At 51.0% G+C, this 23,186-nt stretch overlaps 1 protein-coding gene across 8 annotated transcripts in view; it reads left to right on the top strand.

Moving 5' to 3' along the window:
- Window positions 1-23,186, top strand: part of CKAP5 (cytoskeleton associated protein 5) — a 901,993-nt gene that overhangs the window by 398,107 nt on the left and 480,700 nt on the right. For all 8 annotated transcript variants that reach the window (XM_086959680.1, XM_086959676.1, XM_086959682.1 and 5 more), the window contains exon 26: window positions 19,165-19,300. In XM_086959680.1, coding sequence (XP_086815806.1) covers window positions 19,165-19,300 — 136 coding nt within the window. The remainder of the gene's footprint in view (window positions 1-19,164; window positions 19,301-23,186) is intronic.

The raw sequence follows: 23,186 nt of genomic DNA, 5'->3' as shown, positions 1-23,186 counted from the left end.
CTCCGAGCCTGGATTTATGTCTTCTTTTGCTGTCATGGAGGAGGGCCCACATAAACTATGGTGCTCCGTAGAGCAGCTGAGGCCCTTGACCTGCCTACTTTAACTCACTAGACTAACCTTCTTACTGAAGTGCTTCAGCAGGCGGCAAGTTCTATGGAACCTCTGCTCCCGTTTAATGAGGCCTGTACGGATGTTTTGATGGGCACCTGGTTTAGGCCAGTTACAGGGGTTCCTGTGGATAAGAACGTGACCAGGCGTCATCGCCGGGCACCGGGTGACCCAGCCTTTCTTACAAATCATCCGACTCCAGAGTGTCTGGTCATTCAGGCCTTCACTTCCCAAAGTGCGTTTCCTACCGCCCCACCGGATAAGGAATCGAGAAAGCTGGAGCAGTTTGGCAAAAATGTATTTTTCTCTGCCAGCTGGGTGTTGCGGTCAGTCAACACAGCATACCTCTTGGGCCGCTACTCTCATGCTGTGTTGGACACAGAGGCGCAGACACTGCCCTAGTGCCCAAAAGTTTCGGGCTATACTTTCCCAAGCTGTTGTGGAGGGGAAGGATGCAGCGAATTTCGCCATTTGGTGTGGGCTGTACACCGTGGATTCTTTAGGGAGAGCGATCTCCACAACAGTGGCCCTGCGTCGCCATGCCTGGCTCCGGTCCGCTGGGTTTTCGGGGGATGTCCAGAGTTCCCTCATGGACATGCCTTTATTATTTATTATTATTATTACATTTCTTATATAGCGCCAGAATCGACCCCCAAAGGGGTATCTCCGCGCTTGCCTTGGGAACCCGTCCTGGTTTTTCCCTGTGAGATAGCCCCTACAGGGCATCCCCAAGGTGAAAGCCAGGCATCCCGCCGCGGGGGGCCGTTGTGGAGATTAAGCAAGCTTAATGCCCAGAGTTGCAGAGTGTGAACCCATGATTAGGTCAGGCACCGAAGCGAGAATTATCGAGTCCGTGGATATTTGAGCTCAACACCCTGCCGCGTCGGGAATCGAACCCTGGTCCCAGGTCTGACCTCTGCTTCAGGGTCTGCCTGCTCTAACCAGTGAGCCACACTTCTCCATTGATGGTACTTGCCTGTTTGGCGATAAGGCAGACAGTGCGCTGGAGCGTTTCGAGGACTAACGGGATACAACCAAGTCCTTGAGTCTCTCCACCTGACTCCCGGCCACGTCTACCTTTTGTTCCTTTCGTGGCTGTGAGGTGGCCTGATATGCAGTGCTCACTATTCTAGTGAACACTATGTATCAGTCCAGCAACCCTTATTGATGATTGGTTGTAAGTCAACCTTATAGACCAGCTATCCTAGTAGCGTGGATACGAGCAGTCTAAGGCTAAAGACTTGAGAGGGCGTGTTAAGCCAGCTGTTATACCACACATATACCCCTTGAATACCAAGTGAAAGGACACCACACAAGTGTTATGAAAATAAACAGTGTATTTATTAAAATCACAACAGCCCTGTACTCTTTATGAGGACAGGGTACTAAGCACAAAACAAAACTCTTACGAAAATACTTAAGTTAGCACAGTATATACAAATGCCCGAGGGGCACGGAAAACCATATACTCTGAAAGTGGAATGCGAAATTACTAGCAGGTAAGTACAGTACTAATAGGCTTTGGAATCGCTAGATCTTGACTATAGAATCGTTAGATTACTTCTAGGAGGCCCAGGGGACTCGGGTGCAGAGTGTGCACTCTCACGCGTGATGCGGGACAAAGTCTATGGTAGCTAGATTTCACAGAGTTAGTGTTCTCGGGCGAACCCGACCTGGTAGGAGGAAAACGAAAGTGGATTCTGACCCTTGGATAGTGAGGCTATGCTGGGGCACCGAAATGCCGAGTTTACCTAGCCCAGGGGCTGCAGCTGCATATGTCTCAAAAGACGTCGGGAATCCTCGTAGACGGACCAGGAGCCTGGAAGAAAGATGCTGGCAGGCGACCAGTGAAGAGAGTTCGACGTGATCCAAGCCTGGATCTTGAAGAGAGATGACACCTGAAAGCAGATGGGACCAAGTTTGTGACTACTAGCCAGTAGTCAGGTGGCACCAGGAGGGCACCGGATGGTAGTCACCTCGACTAGGTGAGTGGGCGACGCTGTGCTCTGCAGATCTCACGGACCAGGAGGCGTTGTCGGCGACCAGGATGGAGGAGCGAGCTGTCCCACGATGGATGAAGCTGTCGGCGTCGCTGGACCCAGGATTGGGCAACAAAGCCTTGGCAAATTCAAGCCCACGCGGTGGACTCAAAATGGCGTCTGGAGTGGACCAGGAGGGTCTGGGGTGCTCCTCTCTTGGAAGGGAGCAAGGGCCAGTCTGGAGCAACCAGACCAGCAGCAGTGATGTCGTCGGGCGTCGTTCAGAAGGCCACAAGCAAGCCGGCTAGTAGCCACACAGCGCGGTGAGCAGGCAAAAGCAGAAGGGCCCCACGCAGATCGTGGAGATGCTGGAGGGCTGATCTTCGGTGCTGGAGCTGCTCAGGGTTGGGGCTTCTCGGACCCCAAAGCACTCACCAGTGGAGCACACGGTGGGCTTGTTGCAAAGAAGTCGTGCAGTCTTGGCGATCGACGGTCCCTCGAGGTCTTGTCACACTCACGGTTCTCAGCTTGGCTGTAGAGGTGAGTAGAGGTCAGAGGTGCCAGGGAAGCCGGGTCTCGTCGAGCTGGGCAGTCGGATTCCGGAGGAAGGACTTGCAGCAGACCGCAGTGTTCTTTAGGATGGTGCCCGCTTGATGCAGGGTGACTACTCCTTAGCCACAAGGGAGAATCTTGAAGAAGAAATCTTGATGTCCTTTCGCAGAAAGTCGTGTCTTGATTCCAAAGATCTAATTTTAACAGGGGGCCCGCTCCTATCTTTATACTAAAAAAGGGGGCTGACCCGGTGACTAGGTCCTGCCTATGGGTGGGACTAGGAGGGGGGTGGTTACACCCCTCTCCTATGCCGGACTTTCCCCAGGCCAGGGGCTGGTGTGCCCCTGGAACTGGTTCTGACCGGCCTATGCGTAGTGAGCACCGGGGTGCCACTCAGCAGTCACCTTCCTGTAAAGCCCTGCCTACCCAGGATACACAAAACCCTGTCTGGGACGGTGCTAGCACCGCCCTCGACAGGAAACCCTTTGTCCAGGCTCCCCTCGCTGGAAGGACTCCCAGCTGCAGGGGGTCAGACTCGTGTCTGTGGTGGCAGCATCCATTTTGTGGAGCTGAGGCTTCGTTAACTTTAACCGGGGTTCACAGTTACATACATGTCGTGTCCCTCTAGAAGGGTGGAATGCTAACCCCGTCGCCAGAATTGGCGAGGGGTTAGTATTCCAATTCGCATGACACCTTACTCGACATGTTTTGATAAAGCAATACCAAAGATAGCATTTAACCGCGAGGATTATAATGCACTTAAGAGTATATGGTATGCGATATCATGGAACAGCTATTAGGACTTGGTTCCGCAAGCTGCAGACAGGCTCAGCTCATGCCAGAGCACCATCTCACACGATTCCAAGCACTCTGCCTTCAGGATTGTTAAGGCCTGCCATAGGAGTGACTTATAGGAATCTGTGTGTCCATTTTTAGGGTTAGATATAGGTATACTATATCTACAGCAAAGGGTGATTACACGACTTTGCCCCAGCTGTCATGCAGCCAGTTGTGTCAAATTTAAGAGGCCAGCCACGGGTGGCATAATACATGCTTCAGCCCCTGGTAGGCCCTGGGTACACCTATGCCCTGAGTTACAGGGTCTGATAAGGTGGCCCAGTCCCAATTGGAAATGTACCTAGGGTACATGGAATCCATTTTAAAGAGAGAGCAGTAGGCCTGGGGTCCTGATTGGCAGGGTCCCAGGTCGACTATGTCAAAAACCAGCTAAAACACAGGGCAAAAAGTTGGGGGCAACCATAGTCAGGAGGTACCTTCCTACAAACACAACCAGAGGTAGTTACAGCGGTAACAATAATAAGGGAAGAGGACGTGGAGGCAATAACACCAGAGCCTCCACTGCCACAAAACAGTGACTTCATTACGCTACCTCCAGACCACTTAACACCGGTCGGAGGCAGACTACAACAGTTCCTACCTGTCTGGCACACAATTACCACAGACAGGTGGGTGAGAGAAATTATCCAGTCTGGTTATTGAGTAGAAGTGACTTCTACACCACCAAACATACCACCCAGACATCGTCCTATGTCCACGGAACACATCACCCTGCTACAAAGAGGTGAAATGCATGCTGGAAAAGAGGGCCATAGAGCAAGTCCCTTTCCACCAGCAAGGGACAAGAGTATACTCCCTATACTTCCTGATTCCAAAGAAGGACGGTTCCCTCAGATCAATATTGGACCTCAGACCCCTAAATCAATATATACTATCGGAGCACTTCCATATGATCACACTACAACAAGTGCTCCCGTTACTACAGCAATGAGATTTCCTACCAACACGACCTCAAGGATGTGTATTTTGACATACCCATCCATCCAGCCCACAGAAAATACCTCAGGTTCACAATAGAAGGTCAACACTACCAATTCAAGGTTTGCCCTTCGGGGTTACCACGACTCCAAGAGTGTTTACAAAATGCTTAGCAACAGTGGCAGCACATCTCAGGAGGCAACACGTCTATGTGTACCCTTACCTGGACGGTTGACTAATACAAACAAAATTGTACTAAGAGTGTGCAGCACACACGGCTTAAACAATTCAGTTGCTACACAGCCTAGGATTTTCAATCAACTACACAAAATCGCATCTGCAACTGTCCCACATACAGCAGTACCTGGGAGCCACCATAAAGGCATTATCGATGCTACTGACTATCTATGCACACAGTTAACTGTTATATCTGTATTATTGATGTGTTGTTCTACCTATGTGTAACCCCAATCTCTTGCTGGCATTCCCAGCCGTGTAAAGCGCTCTGATATCTGCAAAGATCCTGTTCGCGCTATATAAAACTTTCAAATAAATAAATAAATAAATAAACACCTCAGTGGCGAAGGCGTATCCAAACTCAGCAAGGATAGCCAGTATGCAGACACTCATTCAAAAATTCCTGCCAAAACACTCTGCCAGCTCAAGTCTTTATGCAACTCATAAGCATGATGGCCTCATGCATATTCATTGTCCCCCATGCCAGACTTCAAATGCACCCATTACAGGAATGCCTAGCACGGCAATGGAACCAGGCTCAAAGAAAACTAAAAGACCTAGTGTTGGTAGACAGTCGCGCTCACAACTCTCTGCAGTGGTAGAACCCACAAAACCTTTCCAAGGGGCGACTGTTCCAAGAGCCGGTTCCACAACTAATACTAACAGCGGACGCATCACTGACAGGCTTGGGAGCCCATCTCCTTCAATACACAGTACAAGGGCTCTGGACAACCAAACAGAAAAAGCTGCATATCAACAAACTAGAATTGCTAGCGATATTTCTAGCCCTAAAAGCATTTCAAAAATACTTGTACAACAAGACTGTGTTGATCCGGACGGAAAACATGACCGCAATGTACTATATCCAGAAAAAGGGAGGAACGCACTCCACAGCTGTCCCATCTGGCACAAAGCATATGGAAGTGGGCGATTCCCAAAAACATGTTTCTCCTAGCAGAACACCTTCCAGGGAAGGACAATCAAATTGCCGACCTGCTCAGCAGGCACTGCCAACAACTACACGAATGGGAGATTCACCAATCAATCAAGGAATTTGTAGAGCGCGTTACTCACCCGTAAGGGTCGCAAGGAGCTGGGGCAGGGGGAGGTCGCTACTGCTCGAACAGCCAGGTCTTGAGTTGTTTCCTGAAGGCGAGATGGTTCCTGGGTCAGCCGGAGGTGGGTGGGGAGGGAGTTCCAATGTCTTTGCGCCCAGAGAAAGATCTTCCGGCGGTGTGGGATGGTGGCGAGGGCGAGGCTGGCGGGTTGGTGTGTAGAGTGCGAGGCGGTTGTTGAGGTAACTGTGGCCCGCGTCGTGGAGAGCCTTGTGTGCGTGGGTGAGGAGTCAGAATGTGATTCTCTTGCTGACGGGGAGCCAGTGCAGATCTTTCAGATGGGCAGAGATGTGGCTGTGGCGGGGGATGTCCAGGATGAGTCTTGCTGAGGCGTTCTGTATGCTCTGTAGTCTTTTCTGGAGCTTGGCTGTTCCGGCGTAGAGGGTGTTTCCGTAGTCTAGGCGGCTGGTGACAAGGGCTTGGGTGACCGTCTTCCTGGTTGCGGTGGGGATCCATCTGAAGATTTTTCGGAGCAAGCGCAAGGTGTTGAAGCAGGATGCTGAGACGGGGTTGACTTGCTTGGTCATCGTGAGGGAGGAGTCCAGGATAAAGCCCAGGTTGCGTGCATGGTCTGTGGGTTTGGAGGCGGTGCCCAGGGCGGGTGGCCAGCAGGAGTCATCCCAGGCAGAGGGGCATGGTCCCAGGATGAGGGCTTCCGTCTTGTCTGAGTTAAGTTTCAGACGGCTGAGCTTCATCCATTCCGCGACGTCTCTCATCCCTTCCTGGAGGCTGGCTCTGGCGGTGTCCGGGTCGTTGGTGAGGGAGAGGATCAGCTGTGTCGTCGGCATAGGAGATGATGTTGAGGTTGTTTGCGTGCGAGGGTGCTCATGCGAGGGAACCGGACTGTAACGGGTCGAGGGATCGGTTTGTCTCCAGGCGGAGAGTTGTTTTTCGACAGTCTTCTCGATGACTTTGGCAGGAAAATGGAGGAGCGAGATGGGTCGGAGGTTTTTGAGGTCCGTGGGGGTTTTTTCCAGGAGGGCGCTGATCTCTGCGTGTTTCCAGCTCTCCGGGAAGGTGGCGGATGTGAAGGAGCTGTTGATGACGTCCCGGACCTGGGGTGCGATGATGGAGTCCGCTTTGTTGAAGATGTGGTGTGGGCATGGGTCGGTAGGGGAGCCGGAGTGGATGGTGCTCATTGTGCGGGCGGTGTCTTCGGTGGTGACCTGGATCCAGGTGCGGAGGGTGGCAGTTGGGTGCGCTGGTTCGGTGGTTGTGTGCGTGGTCTGTACTCCGAAGCTGTTGTGAATGTCTGCGATCTTTCAGTGAAAGACCGAGGCGAGTGAGTCGCAGAGGTCTTGCGAGGGTGTGATGTCGTTGTTGCAGGCGCTGGGGTTGGAGAGCTCTTTGACGATTCAGAAGAGTTCCTTGCTGTTGTGGGTGTTTTTGTCCAGACGTTGTTTGTATGTAGTTCTCTTGGTGGTGCGGATCAGTTGGTGGTGCTTGCGGGTGGCGCTCTTGAGGGCTGTCATGTTCTATGTTGTCTGATCATGGCGCCAGGTTTTCTCCAGGGAGCGGCAGGTTTTCTTGGAGTTTATGAGGTCGTCTGTAAACCATGAGGCTTTCTTGCTGTGGGGTCTGCTGGGTGGTTTCCTTAGTGGTGCGAGTTCGTCTGCGCAGTTGGCGAGCCATTGTGCGAGGTTGCGGGCCGCATCGTTGGGGTCCGTCGTGATGGTGGGAGGGTTCTGGTTGAGGGAGGTGGTGAGCTGGTCGGCGGTGATCTACTCCAGCTTCTGCGGGGGGCCTATTGCAGGTGGTGGTGGTTTTCCTGGTTTTTCTCACCCCCAAGTTCTCAAATCCATTCTTCAAAGTGTGGAGTCTCCCAGAAATAGACCTGTTTGCCACAAAAGAAAACTCCAAATGCCAGTACTTTGCCGCCAGATTCCCACATCCGTTGTCACAGGGCAATGCGATATGGATGAACTGGTCAGGCAGATTTGCGTATGCTTTTCCCCCAGCAGCGCTGATCCCGCTGGTGGCACGCAAACTGTGGCAACACTCACTCACGCTGATCCTAGCTGCTCCCACATGGGCGAGACAACCGCGAGACAACCGTGGTACACCACGTTCCTAGAACTTTCAGTAGTTCCTCATCAAAGACTGCGCCTTGCACCACATCTTCGAACTCAGAACCATGGAGAAATCAGACACCCAGATCCCAATCAGATGAACCTAGCGATCTGGCTCCTGACATCTTAAAGTTTGGATACCTTAACTTGCCCCCAGATTGCATGAACATCATTAGGGAGGCAAGACGACCAACCACACGAGCGTGCTATGCAGCTAAATGGAAGAGATTTGTTATTTACTGCAACAATAACCAAATCAACCCTTTAGACGCTTCCATACAAAACTTTATATGCTACATGCTCCACCTACAAAGATGTAACTTAGCATACGACTACACCTCGCTGCTATAGCAGCATACCTTCAAAACAGGCAACACCTTTCACTGTTTAGGGTACCAGCAATCAAAGCCTTCATGGAGGGTTTGAAAAGTGATCCCTCCAAGACACCCCCCTTCCCCAGTCTGGAATCTAAATATAGTACTAACCAGCCTTATTGGGCCCTCCTTTCGAACCTCTACACTCATGCGAACTACAATTCTTAATGTGGAAGGTTGCCTTCTTGGTTGCCATTGTAGGAGAGTAGGGTCTGCTATCCTATGGTCACCCCAAGTTTTTGCTTTTTGCTTCACTGGTTTTTGACTTAATGTGGCTGTGGGCCTGCTAATCAGACCCACAGCCTGCTGTTCACTCTAAATTTATCCCAAGGCACCTTAGGTGCCTTACCAATTGGAACACGGATCACCTTGTGAGCACCTGTACAGTGTACCCTAGGTACCCAGGGCATAGGTGCATCCAAGGCCTACCAGGGGCTGCAGCACGTATTGTGCCACCCCTGGCCTGGCCTTACTATTTGACACAACTGGCTGATCCCTCAGCTTGGGCTAGGTGGTGTAATCACCCTTTGCTTTAGGTATAGTATCTCTGTATCTAACACCTACAAGGACACACAGTAACCTATAAGTCACTCCTATGGCAGGTCTTATCGATCCTTGAGGCAGAGTGCTTGGTTATGTGTGTGATGGTGCTCTAGCATGGGCTGAGCCTGTCTGCAGCTTTCGAAACCATGTCCTTTAGCTGCTTCCTGATAGCGTCATACCATATACTCTTAAGCGCATTATGAACCTCGCGGTTAAATGCTAACTCTGGTTTAACATTATCAAAACATGTCGAGTAAGGTGTCATACGAATTGGAATACTACCCCCTCGCCAATTCTGGCGACGGGGGTAGCATTCCACCCTTCCAGAGGGACACGGCATGTACAGAACCTGAACCCCGGTTAAAGTTAAACAGAGCCTCAGCATCACAAAATAGATGCTGCCACCACAGACACAAGTCTGACCTGCTGCTGGCAGTCCTTCGAGCGAGGAAGGGTTGGACAAAGGGTTTCCTGCCTTGGGAGGTGCTAGCACCACCCCAGACAGTATTTTGTGTATCTGGTTAGGTAGGGTTGAACAGAATCAAACATGCCCGGGGCGCACAAGGTGTCCCCGTGCATAGGCCAGTTCAAACCGGTGCTGGGGCACTCCAGCCCCAGCGCGAAACTGGACAAAGGAAAGGGGGTGTAACCACCTCCCTTCCTGGTTCCACCCACAGGAGGGACCTAGTAGGTAGTCCAGCCCCTAGAATTGGTTTAAAAGTAGGAGCTGAGTCCCAAGACTGCAGAGTACCCTGAAATTCGACTAAAAAAGAAGAAACTCTGGACCTTCGACGTTCTGCTGCTCAGAAGACTGAAGAATCTCCCTTGTGGCCAAGGAGTGGCCACCCTGTGAATACAGGCACCATCCACCGATCAACGACTGCTTTGCCGCTGCCAGAGTCCGAGCCCAGAGCCTGATAAGAACCAGACTCCCAGACATCTAACAGCCCGATCCACAGTCCCTGCAAAGCTAAGACGAGTGGAGGCGACCTGAGACGTTAGACCGTACCTCTTGAAAACGTCCACGAGAAGCTGATTGCGCAGCACCTGAGGCACCCTCAACGATGTGCTTGGGGTCTTCAGAAGCCCCACCACCGAGCTACATTTGCACCGAGGACCAACCCCCCAACTCTCACGAGACCTGGGTGGGGCCCTTCTGCTTTGTTCCACTAGACGCGCCTATCCGGTTGCTAGTCTGTTGGCTAGGGCCATTTTGGTGACCAAACGACAACTTTCCACCGCTGGTCTGGTTGCTCCAGACTGGCCCTTGCTGCTCCCAAAAGCAGCAACCCCTCTGACCTTGCTGGTTAGAGTGAGAAGCCTTCTCTGTTTCCTGCGTGGCTTGCATTAGCCAAGGCCTGTTTGCTCTGATCAAGAAGCCGACACCGCCGTCAACTAGAGCCTACGTGGGACATCTCGTGAGTGAATCCTGGTTGTCGCCTGGTCCACGTGGCTGAAGAGACGAGCTTCACGACACCACCTGTTGGCACCTGACAACGCCTGGTTCCTTCCTGGTTCCACGCCGGTCACTGCCTAGTGACTGTGAACATTGTCCCCTCTGCTTTCAGGTCGTCACAACTTCAGATCCACCCTTGGATCCACCGGAACTCTTCACATCAGGTCGCCTGCAGCATCAACACGCCAAGGCTCTATCTGAACTCCTGAAGAATCCCGACACATTTTGGCACCACAGCACCCGCTTCCTGTGGGTGAGGTAACGCTGGCACTCCGGTGCCCCCAAGTAGTTTAACACTCCTAGTGTCCAGATTCCAAAGGGTTAAGTTCTAGACTGACTGGAAGACTTCCTACCTTCACCTTTTTAACTTTTACGCATCCATTGACTTCAATGTAAACTGCTTCTAACTTTGCGCACTGCAAACCAGATCCCGTGGGCCTCCTAGTTCCTAACTACTGTTATCACAGCGTACCCCCAGCGATTCCCAAGGCCCTAGGCCTTACTTCCTTTCGACTCGTGGTACTTATACCACTTCTTTAGTATATGGTTTTAGGGGCCACCCGGGCCTAGCCATTTTTGTGCAACTTTTGAATACTTATCAATTGAATTGTTTTAACGTGTTTGCTTCTGTGCTCATAAAGAGTTCAGGGGACTATTTGTAGTAATAAATACATATATATTTTGAATATATATCCTGTGTGGTGTCCTTTCACTTGGTGTTCAAGGGGGTTTCATATGGTAATACAGCTGGTTTCACATGCCAAAAGAGTTTAGCCTAAGACTGCTTTGTCCGCGCTACCATTAGGATAGCTGGTCTATAAAGTTGACTTACAACCAATCACCATAAGGGTTGTTTGGACTGATACAAGGTGGTCACTAGAACTAGTGAACATCATATATCAGGCCAACTTCTCACAGCCATTACCTCACTCAGACGAGTGAGCGAATTACAAGCACTAACAATTCAAGAACCTTTCATGCATGTACATGCCAACAGGGTGGTTCTTAGAACCAACCCTAAGTTCATGTCTAAGGTTGTATCCAATTTCCATATCAATCAATAGAACTGCCGGTCTTCTTTCAAAACCCAGTCTGTAGCTGAAAGAGCTCTACACACATTAGATGTAAAAAGAGCTCTACTTTATTATGTGGACAGGACTAAATCATTTAGGAAAACAAAACCACTATTTGTTGCTTTTGCACCACAACACAAAGGAAATCCTATTTCAAAGTCCGGAATAGCCAGATGGATAGTTAAATGCATTCAAAATGTTATCAAAAGGCTAAACACACTTTAACCGTCCCCCCAAGAGCGCACACTACAAGAAAAATGGGGGCCTCCATGGCTTTCCTAGGAAATATTCCTCTTGAAGAAATCTGTAAGGCAGCCACATGGACCACCATGCAAACTTTCACAAAACACTACTGTGTAGATGTGCAAGCAAAACAGCAAGCTGCTGTAGGCCAGGCTGTCCTCAAAACTCTTTTCCAAACTGCTGCAGCTGGCACAGGTAACCACCGCTAGAGGAGATACTGCTATTCAGTCTATGCACAGATATGAATTCAGCAGACCACATGCCTCGAACGGAATATGCTACTTACCAGTATGCATCTGTTCTTGGCATGTAGGGCTGCTGACATTGATATCGCCCGCCCTCCTCCCCGGTGCCTGTCGCAGCTGCAGCATTATCTCTGGCATGGCCATCTCTTACTTTACTATCTCCACCTCTGCCACAATGGCGAAAAACAATCTGAGGAGGGAGAAGATGCCCATGCTCACTGTAGTCCAGGGAATGAGTCGCCTATCTCGTGATGCTTCGAAGACTCTTCCAAGACAACTAAGTGCAATCGTCCGGACCCAACACTAGGTGGCGATCTAAGGGCCCCTAACCCCAAAGTCGAGTTTGGGCACAATTTAAGGTTTACAAGCTGTCCTGGCCACCAGTGCTGCTTTTAAACTGACCTCAGGCTTCAGCACTGCACACATGCTAGTGCAGAAAATCTGCTGGCCTCTAAACTGCCATGCCCCAGGATACTGGAGACTTCTAGGTAGTTTCAATCCCTGCCCTATTACCTACTAGGGGCTTGTGGGGTAGGTCATGCCAATTACAGGGGTACCCCACCATACCATAGTGTACCCTAGTGTATGTTGGGTGTCTTAACTGTATTCTAATGTGTTCCTTTTAGCTTTGCACTGGCCCTGGGCCTGGTTAAACAGAGCCCAGGGTCAGTCAGAGTCCGTTACCACCAGTTCCAGTCAGCAAAAAGTTGGGAGGTGCCCAGGGCACAGGATGACTTTGCAACAGTAAGGTTATATCTAACTTTAGTCTCTGCCATACCTCTTGGGACTGTGGATTCTGTGCACACTATACCTTACTTCAGTATATACAGAGCCACTTTCTTACACCAAGTCTATGGGAGTCTTCCTCTTGTTAGCTGCTGCACCGCTGTATGGTCCTTCTTTTCATGTTTGGACCTGAGGAAGCAAGGTTTAGGGGTGCCCCTAAATACTAGATTTAGGGGCGTTACAGGTAGGTAAAAGGCAGGGACCAGTGTGTCCCTTCCGTGGGGTGGGTACACTTCCTATTATGCCACCCTCAAGTGGCATGAGCCTCTCCGGGGTTGACTGAGTCGTCGTTCCCTCCCCTACCCCCTCCTTTACCCCCTCCCCCTTCATGATGGCTTGGACTGAGAGTTGTGCTTCACCTCGCCTCTCCCACCTTAGGGGTGGAGTTGGCAGAAGTGGGCACACCTCTCTTCCTCAGTTATTTCTCCCGCTGGTTCTCCTGCTCAAGGGGGGGGTCAGAACCAGTGGGGACTAGTTGCTGAAAGCAGCAATTGGCCAGGGGAAGCTCACAAAGGTGGCAAGCCTTTCAAGCCTCCGCCTCGTGAACCCTGCCCATCCTAGGGGAGGAGGCTTGACACCTTGTCCTAGGATGTGCATTGTTTCAGGCCCCAGAGAGCAGGAGGCTCTCGACCCAGGGGTCTAGAAACATGTCTGGTGGTAGCAGCTGAAAGCAGCCACTCAGCCTTGACACTAGTGGTGGGTTAGTTTTCAGGGGGCATCTCTAAGATGCCCTCTGTGTGTATTTTTCATGTGCTGCGAAGTTTGATAGCAAATGTCTGTTTTCAGTGCAGCCATTATGGTGGTGTAGCGTTTGTATTGACAAGCTTCTCAGCACCATATACTCTTAATGGCAGTACTGCACTTACCAATGTCTAAGAATTGACTGACACTGTAGGGGTACAGGGCTCATGCACCTGTACCCTCACCACTGGGTGTAGTGCACCCAGCCTGAGGTGGCTGACCTATGCTAGGTCAGTGGGTTGTAGGCATTGCACTCAGGAATATGTGCCATGTCAACTCTTTAATTTGTTTTGCATCAAAATACGCAGCCAGCAATGGCAGTGTGTGTAAACTTACAGGGCCTCTAAGGGTGGCACAATAAGTACTGCAGCCCTTGGAGGTCTTTCCTGGTCACAGTGCCCTGGGTATCTGGGGTACCATTTGCCAGAGGCTGACCTGTGGCCAGAGATGCCAATTGTGTTTGGGTACAGTTTTTAGGAAAGAACACCGGCCCTGGGGACCGTATTGGCATGGACCCAGGGCACATAAAGTGAAAAGTGCATTAGAAGTCTGGCAAAAGTGTGGGGGCGGGGTACTGCAACAGAAACCAAGCTTCTCTCAAGCGGGCATTCGTCTTCCGTGCCTCCTGGTCACTCCTGAGTGACATAGGCTGTCCCCTCTGCTTGCAGCTACTTCTCTTATTTAATTCACCTTTTGGCTCCACTGGATACTTTCACTATCTTCGCCAGCGGGGATGTTCCTTAAGTTCTCCATTGAGCTTGACAGCAGTTTGACGCCACTTTGCACCTATGCACCTGGCTTCCCTGGTGTAGGTTTCCTGGGTCCCAAGGAATCCACAGGTGGGTTGGCTCTCCAAAATTCTGTCTTCCATGGTCCACTGGGAAAGGTCCTTCTTTAAAATTGCAACCTCAGCATACCCATTGACTTGAATTGAGCATGCAGTTGTGTTACCACTCTGCACTCGGCCCGTGGGGTACCCGGCTACTTACCTCGGTTGAATCCTTAGATCCCCAGCGCTTCTACGTCCTCTGGGTAGTCTTTACTCGAGTCGCGATTCGCATCCCTCTATTTTAGTATGTGGTTTTGGTCCCCCTGGTGACCAATGTGTATTCATGATAATTACCTGTTTATTTGCAAAGTATTGTGTACATCTCCGGGTAGAAGATATTTGTGTTAGTCTTCTAATAAATACATATTTTTATAAATACATTGTGTGGTTCTTTTTCACTTCATCTATACAAAGAAGATTGTGTTCTGACGAAGCAAGCTGCTGTACAGCTTCTGGGCTACGCCTGAAGGCTGCTTTCAACAGCTACCACTTAGAGCTTTCTAAAGTTGTCCAAGACCACTAAAGTCACCATAAGGGTTGTCTGGATTAGTGCAGGGTGCTACATTTACATAAGTGAGCACCTGTTGCTGGGGCAGCCATGCAAGTTTTAAGTCCATATGACATAACCTATACTAAGCCAACCTCCTGCAGTGCTCACTTATGAATAATAGGCATGAATTGAGAAAATGATTGACTGACCAACTTGGTATTTTTCTAGATGATAAAAAGGCCACTTCACTAACCGGGGGTCGAAGGCCAAGAAGGAATAGCTGTTAAATGCTTTTTGTAACCATAGTTCTCCAGTATTGGAGGCTGTCATAGATTCACATGCGGCTCACCTTCTATTGCAGCATATTAACACGAAAAGCTGAGGTACTGAGCTTCTCTCAGAAGTGTTCTAGAGTGATTCATGGCGATTGATCAAGGCAAAACTTTGGTCTCGTTTTGAGTAAAAACTGATAGGTTAATTAGAGGCCTAGGCCTTTTCTTCTTTAGTCCGTACCGATCATGGTACTACTGATCAAATCATGATGACTGGAAATAATTCAAGCATGTGAATCTATGGAAGCTTTCTGTACTGGAGAACTACTGTTGCATAACTTATTTCTTAACCGCTAATTCCTTATTGCCCTCCGACCTCCCTGTTAGTGAAGTGGCCTTTTTTTATCATCTAAAAGATCCCAAGTTAGTCGTCTGCACATTTTCAAATTCATTCGTATTCTATTATTTTAGTCTGAGAGGTGCAGAAGGAGAATGACACAAAACTGACATAGGTGTGCAGTGATGAGCCTTATGTGACTCTGTTCCTCACTTCCAGTGCGGTATGAAGTCACTGCAAAGCGATTTGTCACCGCCTATCCATTTCCCAGCTCAGTCGTGCGCCTTGGGATATTTTACTTGTGATGAATCTGCAGTTAGAGTATCGACAAAAGAGAACATTACCTTAGGTAAGTAAGTTATTAGCCACGTTGTATCATTCTATCTATATTACATTGTTATCCCCTGGGCAAAAAGATCTTTTTGAAGGGCTCATGCTTCTTGTACCAGAGCTAAAACTGAGTCCACTAATACAAAGAAAGAATCTGATTTAGAAATACACATCCGAAGATTAACTGAACTCCATTAACACACTTTCTGGTAGGTACTCTTATCTACTGGATGCTACCGAGCCACTCCGAGACGCACCCACGGACCCTTCAGCTGCCACGCCTGCAAGTTCTCCTGCATCCGGACCTGCCCTGCACCCACACCCGCCAAGCCGAACACCAGCAGCAACCACCTCAAGTGCATCCTGCTCAACACCCGCTCCGTCCACAGACACGCCGTGGAACTCTGGAACCTCCTCGACACCACATCTCCAGACGTCGCCTTCCTCACGGAAACCTGGATGAACGCCTCCTCGGCGCCCGACATCGCCATCGCCATCCCGGACGGATACAAGATCACCCGGAGGGACCGCGTCAACCAGACTAGAGGAGGCATCGCCATCATCCACAGGAACACCGTCCGCATCACGACCAACACCGACACCCGCCGAACACCTGCACTTCCAGATCCACACCGACCCCAAGACCACCCTCAGAGGCACCCTGATCTACCGACCCCCGGGACCCCGCACTCATTTCAGCGAAGACATCGCCGACTTCATCAGCCCGCACGCCCTCCCCTCCGCCGACTACATCCTCCTCGGGGACCTCAACTTCCACCTGGAGAACAACAACGACCGCAACACCACCACCCTGCTTGACAACCTCGCCAACCTCGGACTCAAGCAGCTGGTGACCACCCACCTCGCCAGACACACACTCGACGCTGTCTTCTCATCCAGCAAGGACATAGTCTTCAGCCACGCCACCGGACTCCACTGGACGGACCACAGCTGCGTCCACTTCAGCTTCAGACGGACCACGATCCACCACCACCAGCAACAAGCTGCACGTAGAAGCTGGAACAAGATCACAGCCGACCAGCTCACCGTAGCCCTGAACCAGCACCCTCCCGCCAGCTCAGCGAACCCCAGCCAGGCCGCCGACAACCTCACGAAGTGGATCAGCAACTGCGCAGACTACCTCGCCCCACTGAGGACCCCGCCCAGCAGACCCGGCAGCAAGAAGGTCCAATGGTTCACCGACGAACTCAAGAGCTCCAAGAAGAACTGCAGAGCCCTCGAGAGAGCCTGGAGAAAAGACCCAACACCGGACAACATGACCACCCTCAAGCTCGCCACCCGAAAGCACCATCAACTGATCCGCGCCACCAAGAAAACAGCATTCAAGGAGCGGCTGGACAACAACGCACACAATAGCAAGGAACTCTTCAACATCGTGAAAGAGCTCTCCAACCCCAACGCCGGAATCAACATCACCCCATCACAAGCCCTCTGCAACTCCCTCGCCTCCTACTTCCACAACAAGATCGCTGACGTACACAACAGCTTCAGCACACAACCAACGCTCCCCACGACCGCACCAATGCCCCCCACCACCACCCTCAGCGCCTGGACCCCAATTAACACAGACACCATCCGCACAATGAACTCCATCCACTCCGGATCTCCAACCGACCCCTGCCCTCACCACGTCTTCAACAAGGCCGACGCCGTCATCGCACCCCACCTGCGGGACATCATCAACACCTCCTTCAACACCGCCACCTTCCCTGAGAGCTGGAAGCACGCCGAACTCAGCGCTCTACTAAAGAAACCAACAGCAGACCCCACCGAACTCAAGAACTACCGCCCCATCTCGCTCCTCCCGTTTCCAGCCAAAGTCATCGAGAAGACAGTCAACAAGCAGCTGGCCGCCTTCCTCGAGACGAACGGAACCCTCGACCCCTCAGTCGGGCTTCAGGGCTAACCACAGCACCGAGACCGCCCTCATTCCCGCCACCGATGACATCCGAGCCCTGCTTGACAACGGAGAAACAGTGGCCCTCATTCTCCTAGACCTCTCCGCGGCATTCTACACTGTCTTCCACCGCACCCTAGTGCAATGCCTCAGGAACGCAGGAATCCAGGAGAAGGCACTGGAATGGATCATCTCCTTCCTCGCTGGAAGAACACAGAGTCCGCCTACCCCCGTTCAGGTCAGAGGCCACCGAAGTCCTCTGCGGCGTCCCTCAGGGGGTCCTCGCTCACCCCCACCCTCTTCAATGTCTACATGAGCCCCCTTGCGGCCATCGCACGCCAAAACAACCTCAACATCATCTCCTACGCCGACGACACACAGCTGATCCTCTCCCTGACCAACGACCCCGCCACCGCCAGAGCCAACCTACACGAAGGGATGAAACACGTAGCCGAATGGATGCTGACCAGCCGTCTGAAACTGAACTCGGACAAGACGGAAGTTCTCATCCCGGGCTCCTCGTCCTCCGCCTGGGACGACTACTGGTGGCCACCCACCCTGGGCTCCGCACCCAAACCGACTGACCACGCACGCAACCTGGGCTTCATCCTGGACTCATCCCTCTCCATGACCAGACAAGTCAACGCCGTCTCCTCGTCTTGTTTCAACGTCCTGCGCATGCTACGTAAGATCTTCCGGTGGATCCCCACCGAGACCAGGAAGACGGTCACCCAGGCCCTCGTCACCAGCCGTCTGGACTACGGCAACGCCCTGTACGCCGGAACCACCGCCAAGCTCCAGACCAGACTCCAGAGAATCCAGAACGCCTCAGCAAGACTCATCCTCGACATCCCCAGACACAGCCACATCTCCGGACACCTGAGAGACCTGCACTGGCTCCCGGTCAACAAGAGAATCACCTTCCGCCTCCTCATCCACGCACACAAAGCCCTGCACAACCAAGGCCCGAGCTACCTCAACAGCCGCCTCAACTTCTACGCTCCCACACGCCACCTTCGATCGACCAGCCACGCCCTCGCCGCCGTCCCCCGCATCCGAAGAGCCACAACAGGAGGAAGGTCCTTCTCCTACCTGGCCGCCAAGACTTGGAACTCCCTCCCAACCCACCTCCGCCTGACCCAAGACCACCTCGCCTTCAGGAAGCAGCTCAAGACCTGGCTGTTCGAGCAGTAGCGGACCCCCCCTCCCCAAGCGCCTTGAGACCCTCCGGGTGAGTAGTGCGCTATATAAATGTCTTTGATTGATACTTGCAGTTTACTCTTCTATCCCCTGCCTTCCCTTTCTGTGGTATCTTCATTTAGGATTTAAAAGGACCCAAGATTGATTTTTCGAACTACTTGTTCAGTTGTCCAGCTCCTCTCTGTGGCTGAGGGTTTTGAAAAAGGAGTAATAGGGATGTCAGTGTACTGGTGGTAGTTCCTTCACATAGCTCCGTGTCCTGTTAGGATTGGGACTTTGATGCCTTTCCACCTAGCAGGAGATGTGGAATCTTTTCTGGATCCAGTCTACAGCCTAAAAGTATTCAATAAGTGCGTAGGGGAGCAGGTAGGTAGTATCCGTAAGAAATGGGTTTAACAAGAGCAACGTATTCTACAGTTTGATTCATGATCCTTTAAATATGCAGCAGTGACATTTCACAATAAGACTCACTGTGCGCAATCTCTCCTCAGCCATCTTCCAAGGACCTGGTCGTGGGCATGCTTGAGAAAGCAAAAGCCAACATGCCAGCCAAACCTGAGCCTCCCCCGTCCAAGGCATCTTCCAAACCTGCTGCTTCAGCCGCAGGCAAAGCTCCTCCATCTGCAGGTAAGAGATTTTGGACAGCACATTTTCATGTTATGCAGAGATGTGTAATAACTGAACTCATAAAACAGCCCTTCAATAGACATTTCTTGTGCTAGCAACTTTGACAATTCTGCAACATTTCTACTCTGTACTTTATGCATTGGGAAAAAGTGTTCACAATTATGGCTTTTTCTCTCCTGTGTGGAGATGTTGTCTTGAGACACTAGCTGACAGTTTGATTATGCCTTGTTTACCTGTTGACTGGATCTGTCATGGCATCTTCTGATGTTCTTGGCCACACTTTTTCCACTAATGTACAAGGTCTTTCTAAATGGCTATTGTATTGTTGTATTAATGTCTCTGAAATTGTAAATACATAATCTTTGATTAAAACCTTTACAAAAACAGCTGAGTGGCTACCAGTTTATAAATGTCAAACAATGATGAAAAAATTGAGTAAGTCAAATACTGAAGTGTCTTCGAGGAAACTAGACTGATCCTGTAAACCAGCCTGCACTGTTGAGGTAGTTGGGAGAGAAGCCTAATCTTTTCATTGGGAAGGTTTAAATATTTAAAAACCAGTCTCTACCTGTTCAACAGTTTCGATGGATACTTCTAACTGCAGATTCTTCACCAATGCTTATTCCCAGGCGCGATACTGGATCTGTAATACTTTTTTGTAGATCTGCTTCCATTCAAGCACGCTCTGTGCCGGCTCCACACTTCCCTGAATATGAGAGAGCAGAGAGCATACAAACACCACCCCTGCTTGCTGACTTCAGTTGCTTTCTGCGCTTTCCAACACAGATCTGGAGCCTTGATCCTTTTTTGTTGCGTCTGTATTTCAGCCACTTCTACGTTGCACTGTGCTAGATAGGATGTCTCCACCCAAAATGAAATGCCAATTTATGCAAAAACTTCTGGATGCAAGTGTTTTTCACGGAAATGCCCAAATTCTTTTATGGCGTGATAAGACTGTAGTTTGCTTGATAAGTGTGCCTTCATGCACCCAAAGGCAGTCCGAAACTTGGATGCAATACTGTACGTTGCAGAAAGTTGGTAGTAGCGGTAGAGGCTTCTTCTATCACTTCTCAACCTTAGATCCTTGTCCCAGACAATTCATGACGTTCTATGCAAACCAGGGGACCCAAATCAGATTGGCCAGGGACCTTAGGGTGTAGCTATTTTATATTAACTGTGGTCCCTAGCAACCGAAATAGAAGTAGGGATTAATATAGAAATACAATGAATATAGAAATACAATGAGAGCTATATACCTTTGTCCATCCGGACAAGGAATCTTTCGTATATTTGTCTTAAGGTAAAACAAGCAACATTCAAGTGGGGACACATACGTCGAGAAAAATAAAAAGGAGATAGAATGCTCGGGCATTTACATGAGCTTGGATTTAAATATGCAGTATTCCAAGCAAGTGTTGAAAAACACCATTGCACATTACAATATAATTATGATCGTGTCAAGGTGTACAGAGTAGACTATGTTTCGATCCCATAGAACTCCGTACCGGGATCATCAACATCATCAGGACATAAGAATATATACCTAAGACTAATGCCTGTTGAACAATCACGCCAGAAGACCTATGCCCTGGCAGGGACTGGGAGCAACTGTGATGGCAATCGCTTTGGCGCACGCCGTAAGAAACCCCTTACGAGGTCCAGTGGGTCCTATAATGTATTTTCCAGTATCAGTAGTGCAGGAAACAGAATTCATTGGTTGCAATCCACTTATGAGCTTCGGTGGGTCCTAGAGTGACCATGTTCGTGATAGGTTCCCATGGGTACAGGACCTAAAAATGATCCGCATGGTAGTGCTGCATTATCTGAGCTGGGAGCTGAATAAGCCAGCACTCCAGAGGATTCTGGACATAGTCTGATTCCACTGTGGAGCGGCTGTTCCAGTCCTGAAGGTGCTGCATCTTCTCTGTATATTTGCTTCCTGCATACTGTTGGTCAGCCATGCACACTGGCACATGAGGGCACCCCGGTGGTGTCTCCGCAGTCAGTGGTTTCAACACAACGGAGATCTCAGGGAGCTGGTCAGAATCTCTAAAGTCACTGCAGCGGAGCAGTCTTGGAGTGTTCTAGCAACCTTTCTCAACGGAAGCCATTTCAACAACCGGGATTCGTTACTCAGCTGATTTTAGATGAATAGGTTCTGGGCATAGACTCGGGGGTCTCCCAGGGTTGGAAAGGTACAGTTGCTGCACCCTCAGCGGCACACGGGCAGCTGGGTGCAGAGAGAGAGGGCCCACTGCAATCCAATGGGGGGTCGGGGGCCTTCTGTTGGTGTCTGCAAGCTGTGTCTCTGTGAGCTGAGCTCCTGGTCACTTGCTCAGGGCAAGTGGGGAAGTAAAGTAGTGTAGTGGTTGCACTTCCAGCGGCACTCGGGCGGCTGATTGCAGGGTGCTTTTGACCAGTCGGGCGCTCAATGCTATCCAATGGGAAAATTAAAAAGTAAACAAAGGCTGCAGACTTGGGGACGGAGATTCTTCAGGTGCGACCACCACTTCGAGAGGTAAGTTGGGATCTTGGAGAAGAGGTAGGTACCCCAAAGGAAGTCACAGGGGGCCGCCGGGCGCAGGGATGTCTTTTGGTGTCGGGAAATCTTACCCTCAGCTGGTCGCGGTTGGAGGGGTCCTTGGTTCTGAGGCTCCAGGTATTGACTGGTTTGTCGAGGAGGGTCTTTGGGAACTGGACTTTGTCCCAGTCGCTGGAGGGGACGTCCTTGTGGTCTTGGATCACTCTAGCATAGGACGGGCTCGGCGGGTGCAGACTGGGTTGAATTCGCGGTTCCTGGCTGGCACCAGGGGTATTGCTGTCTGAGCAGAACCACTGCTCGTGGGAGTCCCAGTCTATTGGAAGATTTAAGGCAGGCAGGTCCTCCGGTGTTCTCAAGGTTGCAGTCCGCAGGAGACGCCGGGGTTTCCAGAAGCAGGTTCAAGGATCAACAGGCCTCTAGGGTTCTGGGGCCAAGTCAGTGGGCGTTGTCTCTTTTTTAGCAGCTGCACAGCAGGTCTTGTTTCTTGTTCTTCTTGTTGCAATCGGGATCTGAGGAAAGAAGGTTCAGGGTGCCCCTAAATACTAAATTTAGGGGCGCTACAGGTAGGGCAAGGGCACGGACCAATAGGTCCCTGTCCTGGGGTGGGTATACCCCCTAGTCTGCTCCTCTCCTGTGGGAGGGGGGCAGGAGACTAGCTGTGATTGGGTAGGGCTCCCCATCTTCAAGATGGCCGGAGCCCGGGGTCGTGCTTCACCTCGTCTTTCCCTCCTGAGGGGTGGAGTTGGCACAGGCTGGCACACCCCCCTTCCTGAGTTAGGGTTTCCTGCCAGTCTTCCCGCCAGAGTGGGGGGGGGGGGCAGAACTGGTGGGGGCCAGTTGCTGAGTACAGCAAGTGGTCTGGAGAAGCTCACAAAGGCAGCATGCCTTTGAAGCTTCCCCCTGCCCATCCTGGGGGAGGAGACCTAGCAACTCGCCCAGGATGTGCATTGTTGCAGGCCCAGGAGAGCGGGGCCTCTCCTACCCAGGGGTCCAGCAACATATCTGCTGTGTGGCAGCCTCTCGGACCAGACGTGGATTGTAGGTTAGGTTTCATGGGGCATCTCAAAGATGCCCTCTGTGATGCATGTTACATTAAATCCCACACTGGCGTCAGTGTGGGTTTAATGTGCTGAGAAGTTTGATATCAAACTTGTCAGTCTTCAGTGTAGCCATTATTGGGCTGGGGAGTTCGTAATTACAACCTCCCAGCACCATATTCTCTTACGGGCCTCACTGCACTTAGTGCCCAGGAATGGCCCTGGGTACTGTAGGGGCACAGGGCTCATGCACCTGTGCCCACACCACTGACATAGTGCACCCAGCTAGAGGGGTAGCTAATGTATG

This window comes from Lissotriton vulgaris, chromosome 2_2, assembly GCF_964263255.1.
Source record: "Lissotriton vulgaris chromosome 2_2, aLisVul1.2, whole genome shotgun sequence".
NCBI classification, from domain to species: Eukaryota; Metazoa; Chordata; class Amphibia; order Caudata; family Salamandridae; genus Lissotriton; species Lissotriton vulgaris.
This window is presented reverse-complemented; position numbering and strand designations above follow the sequence as displayed.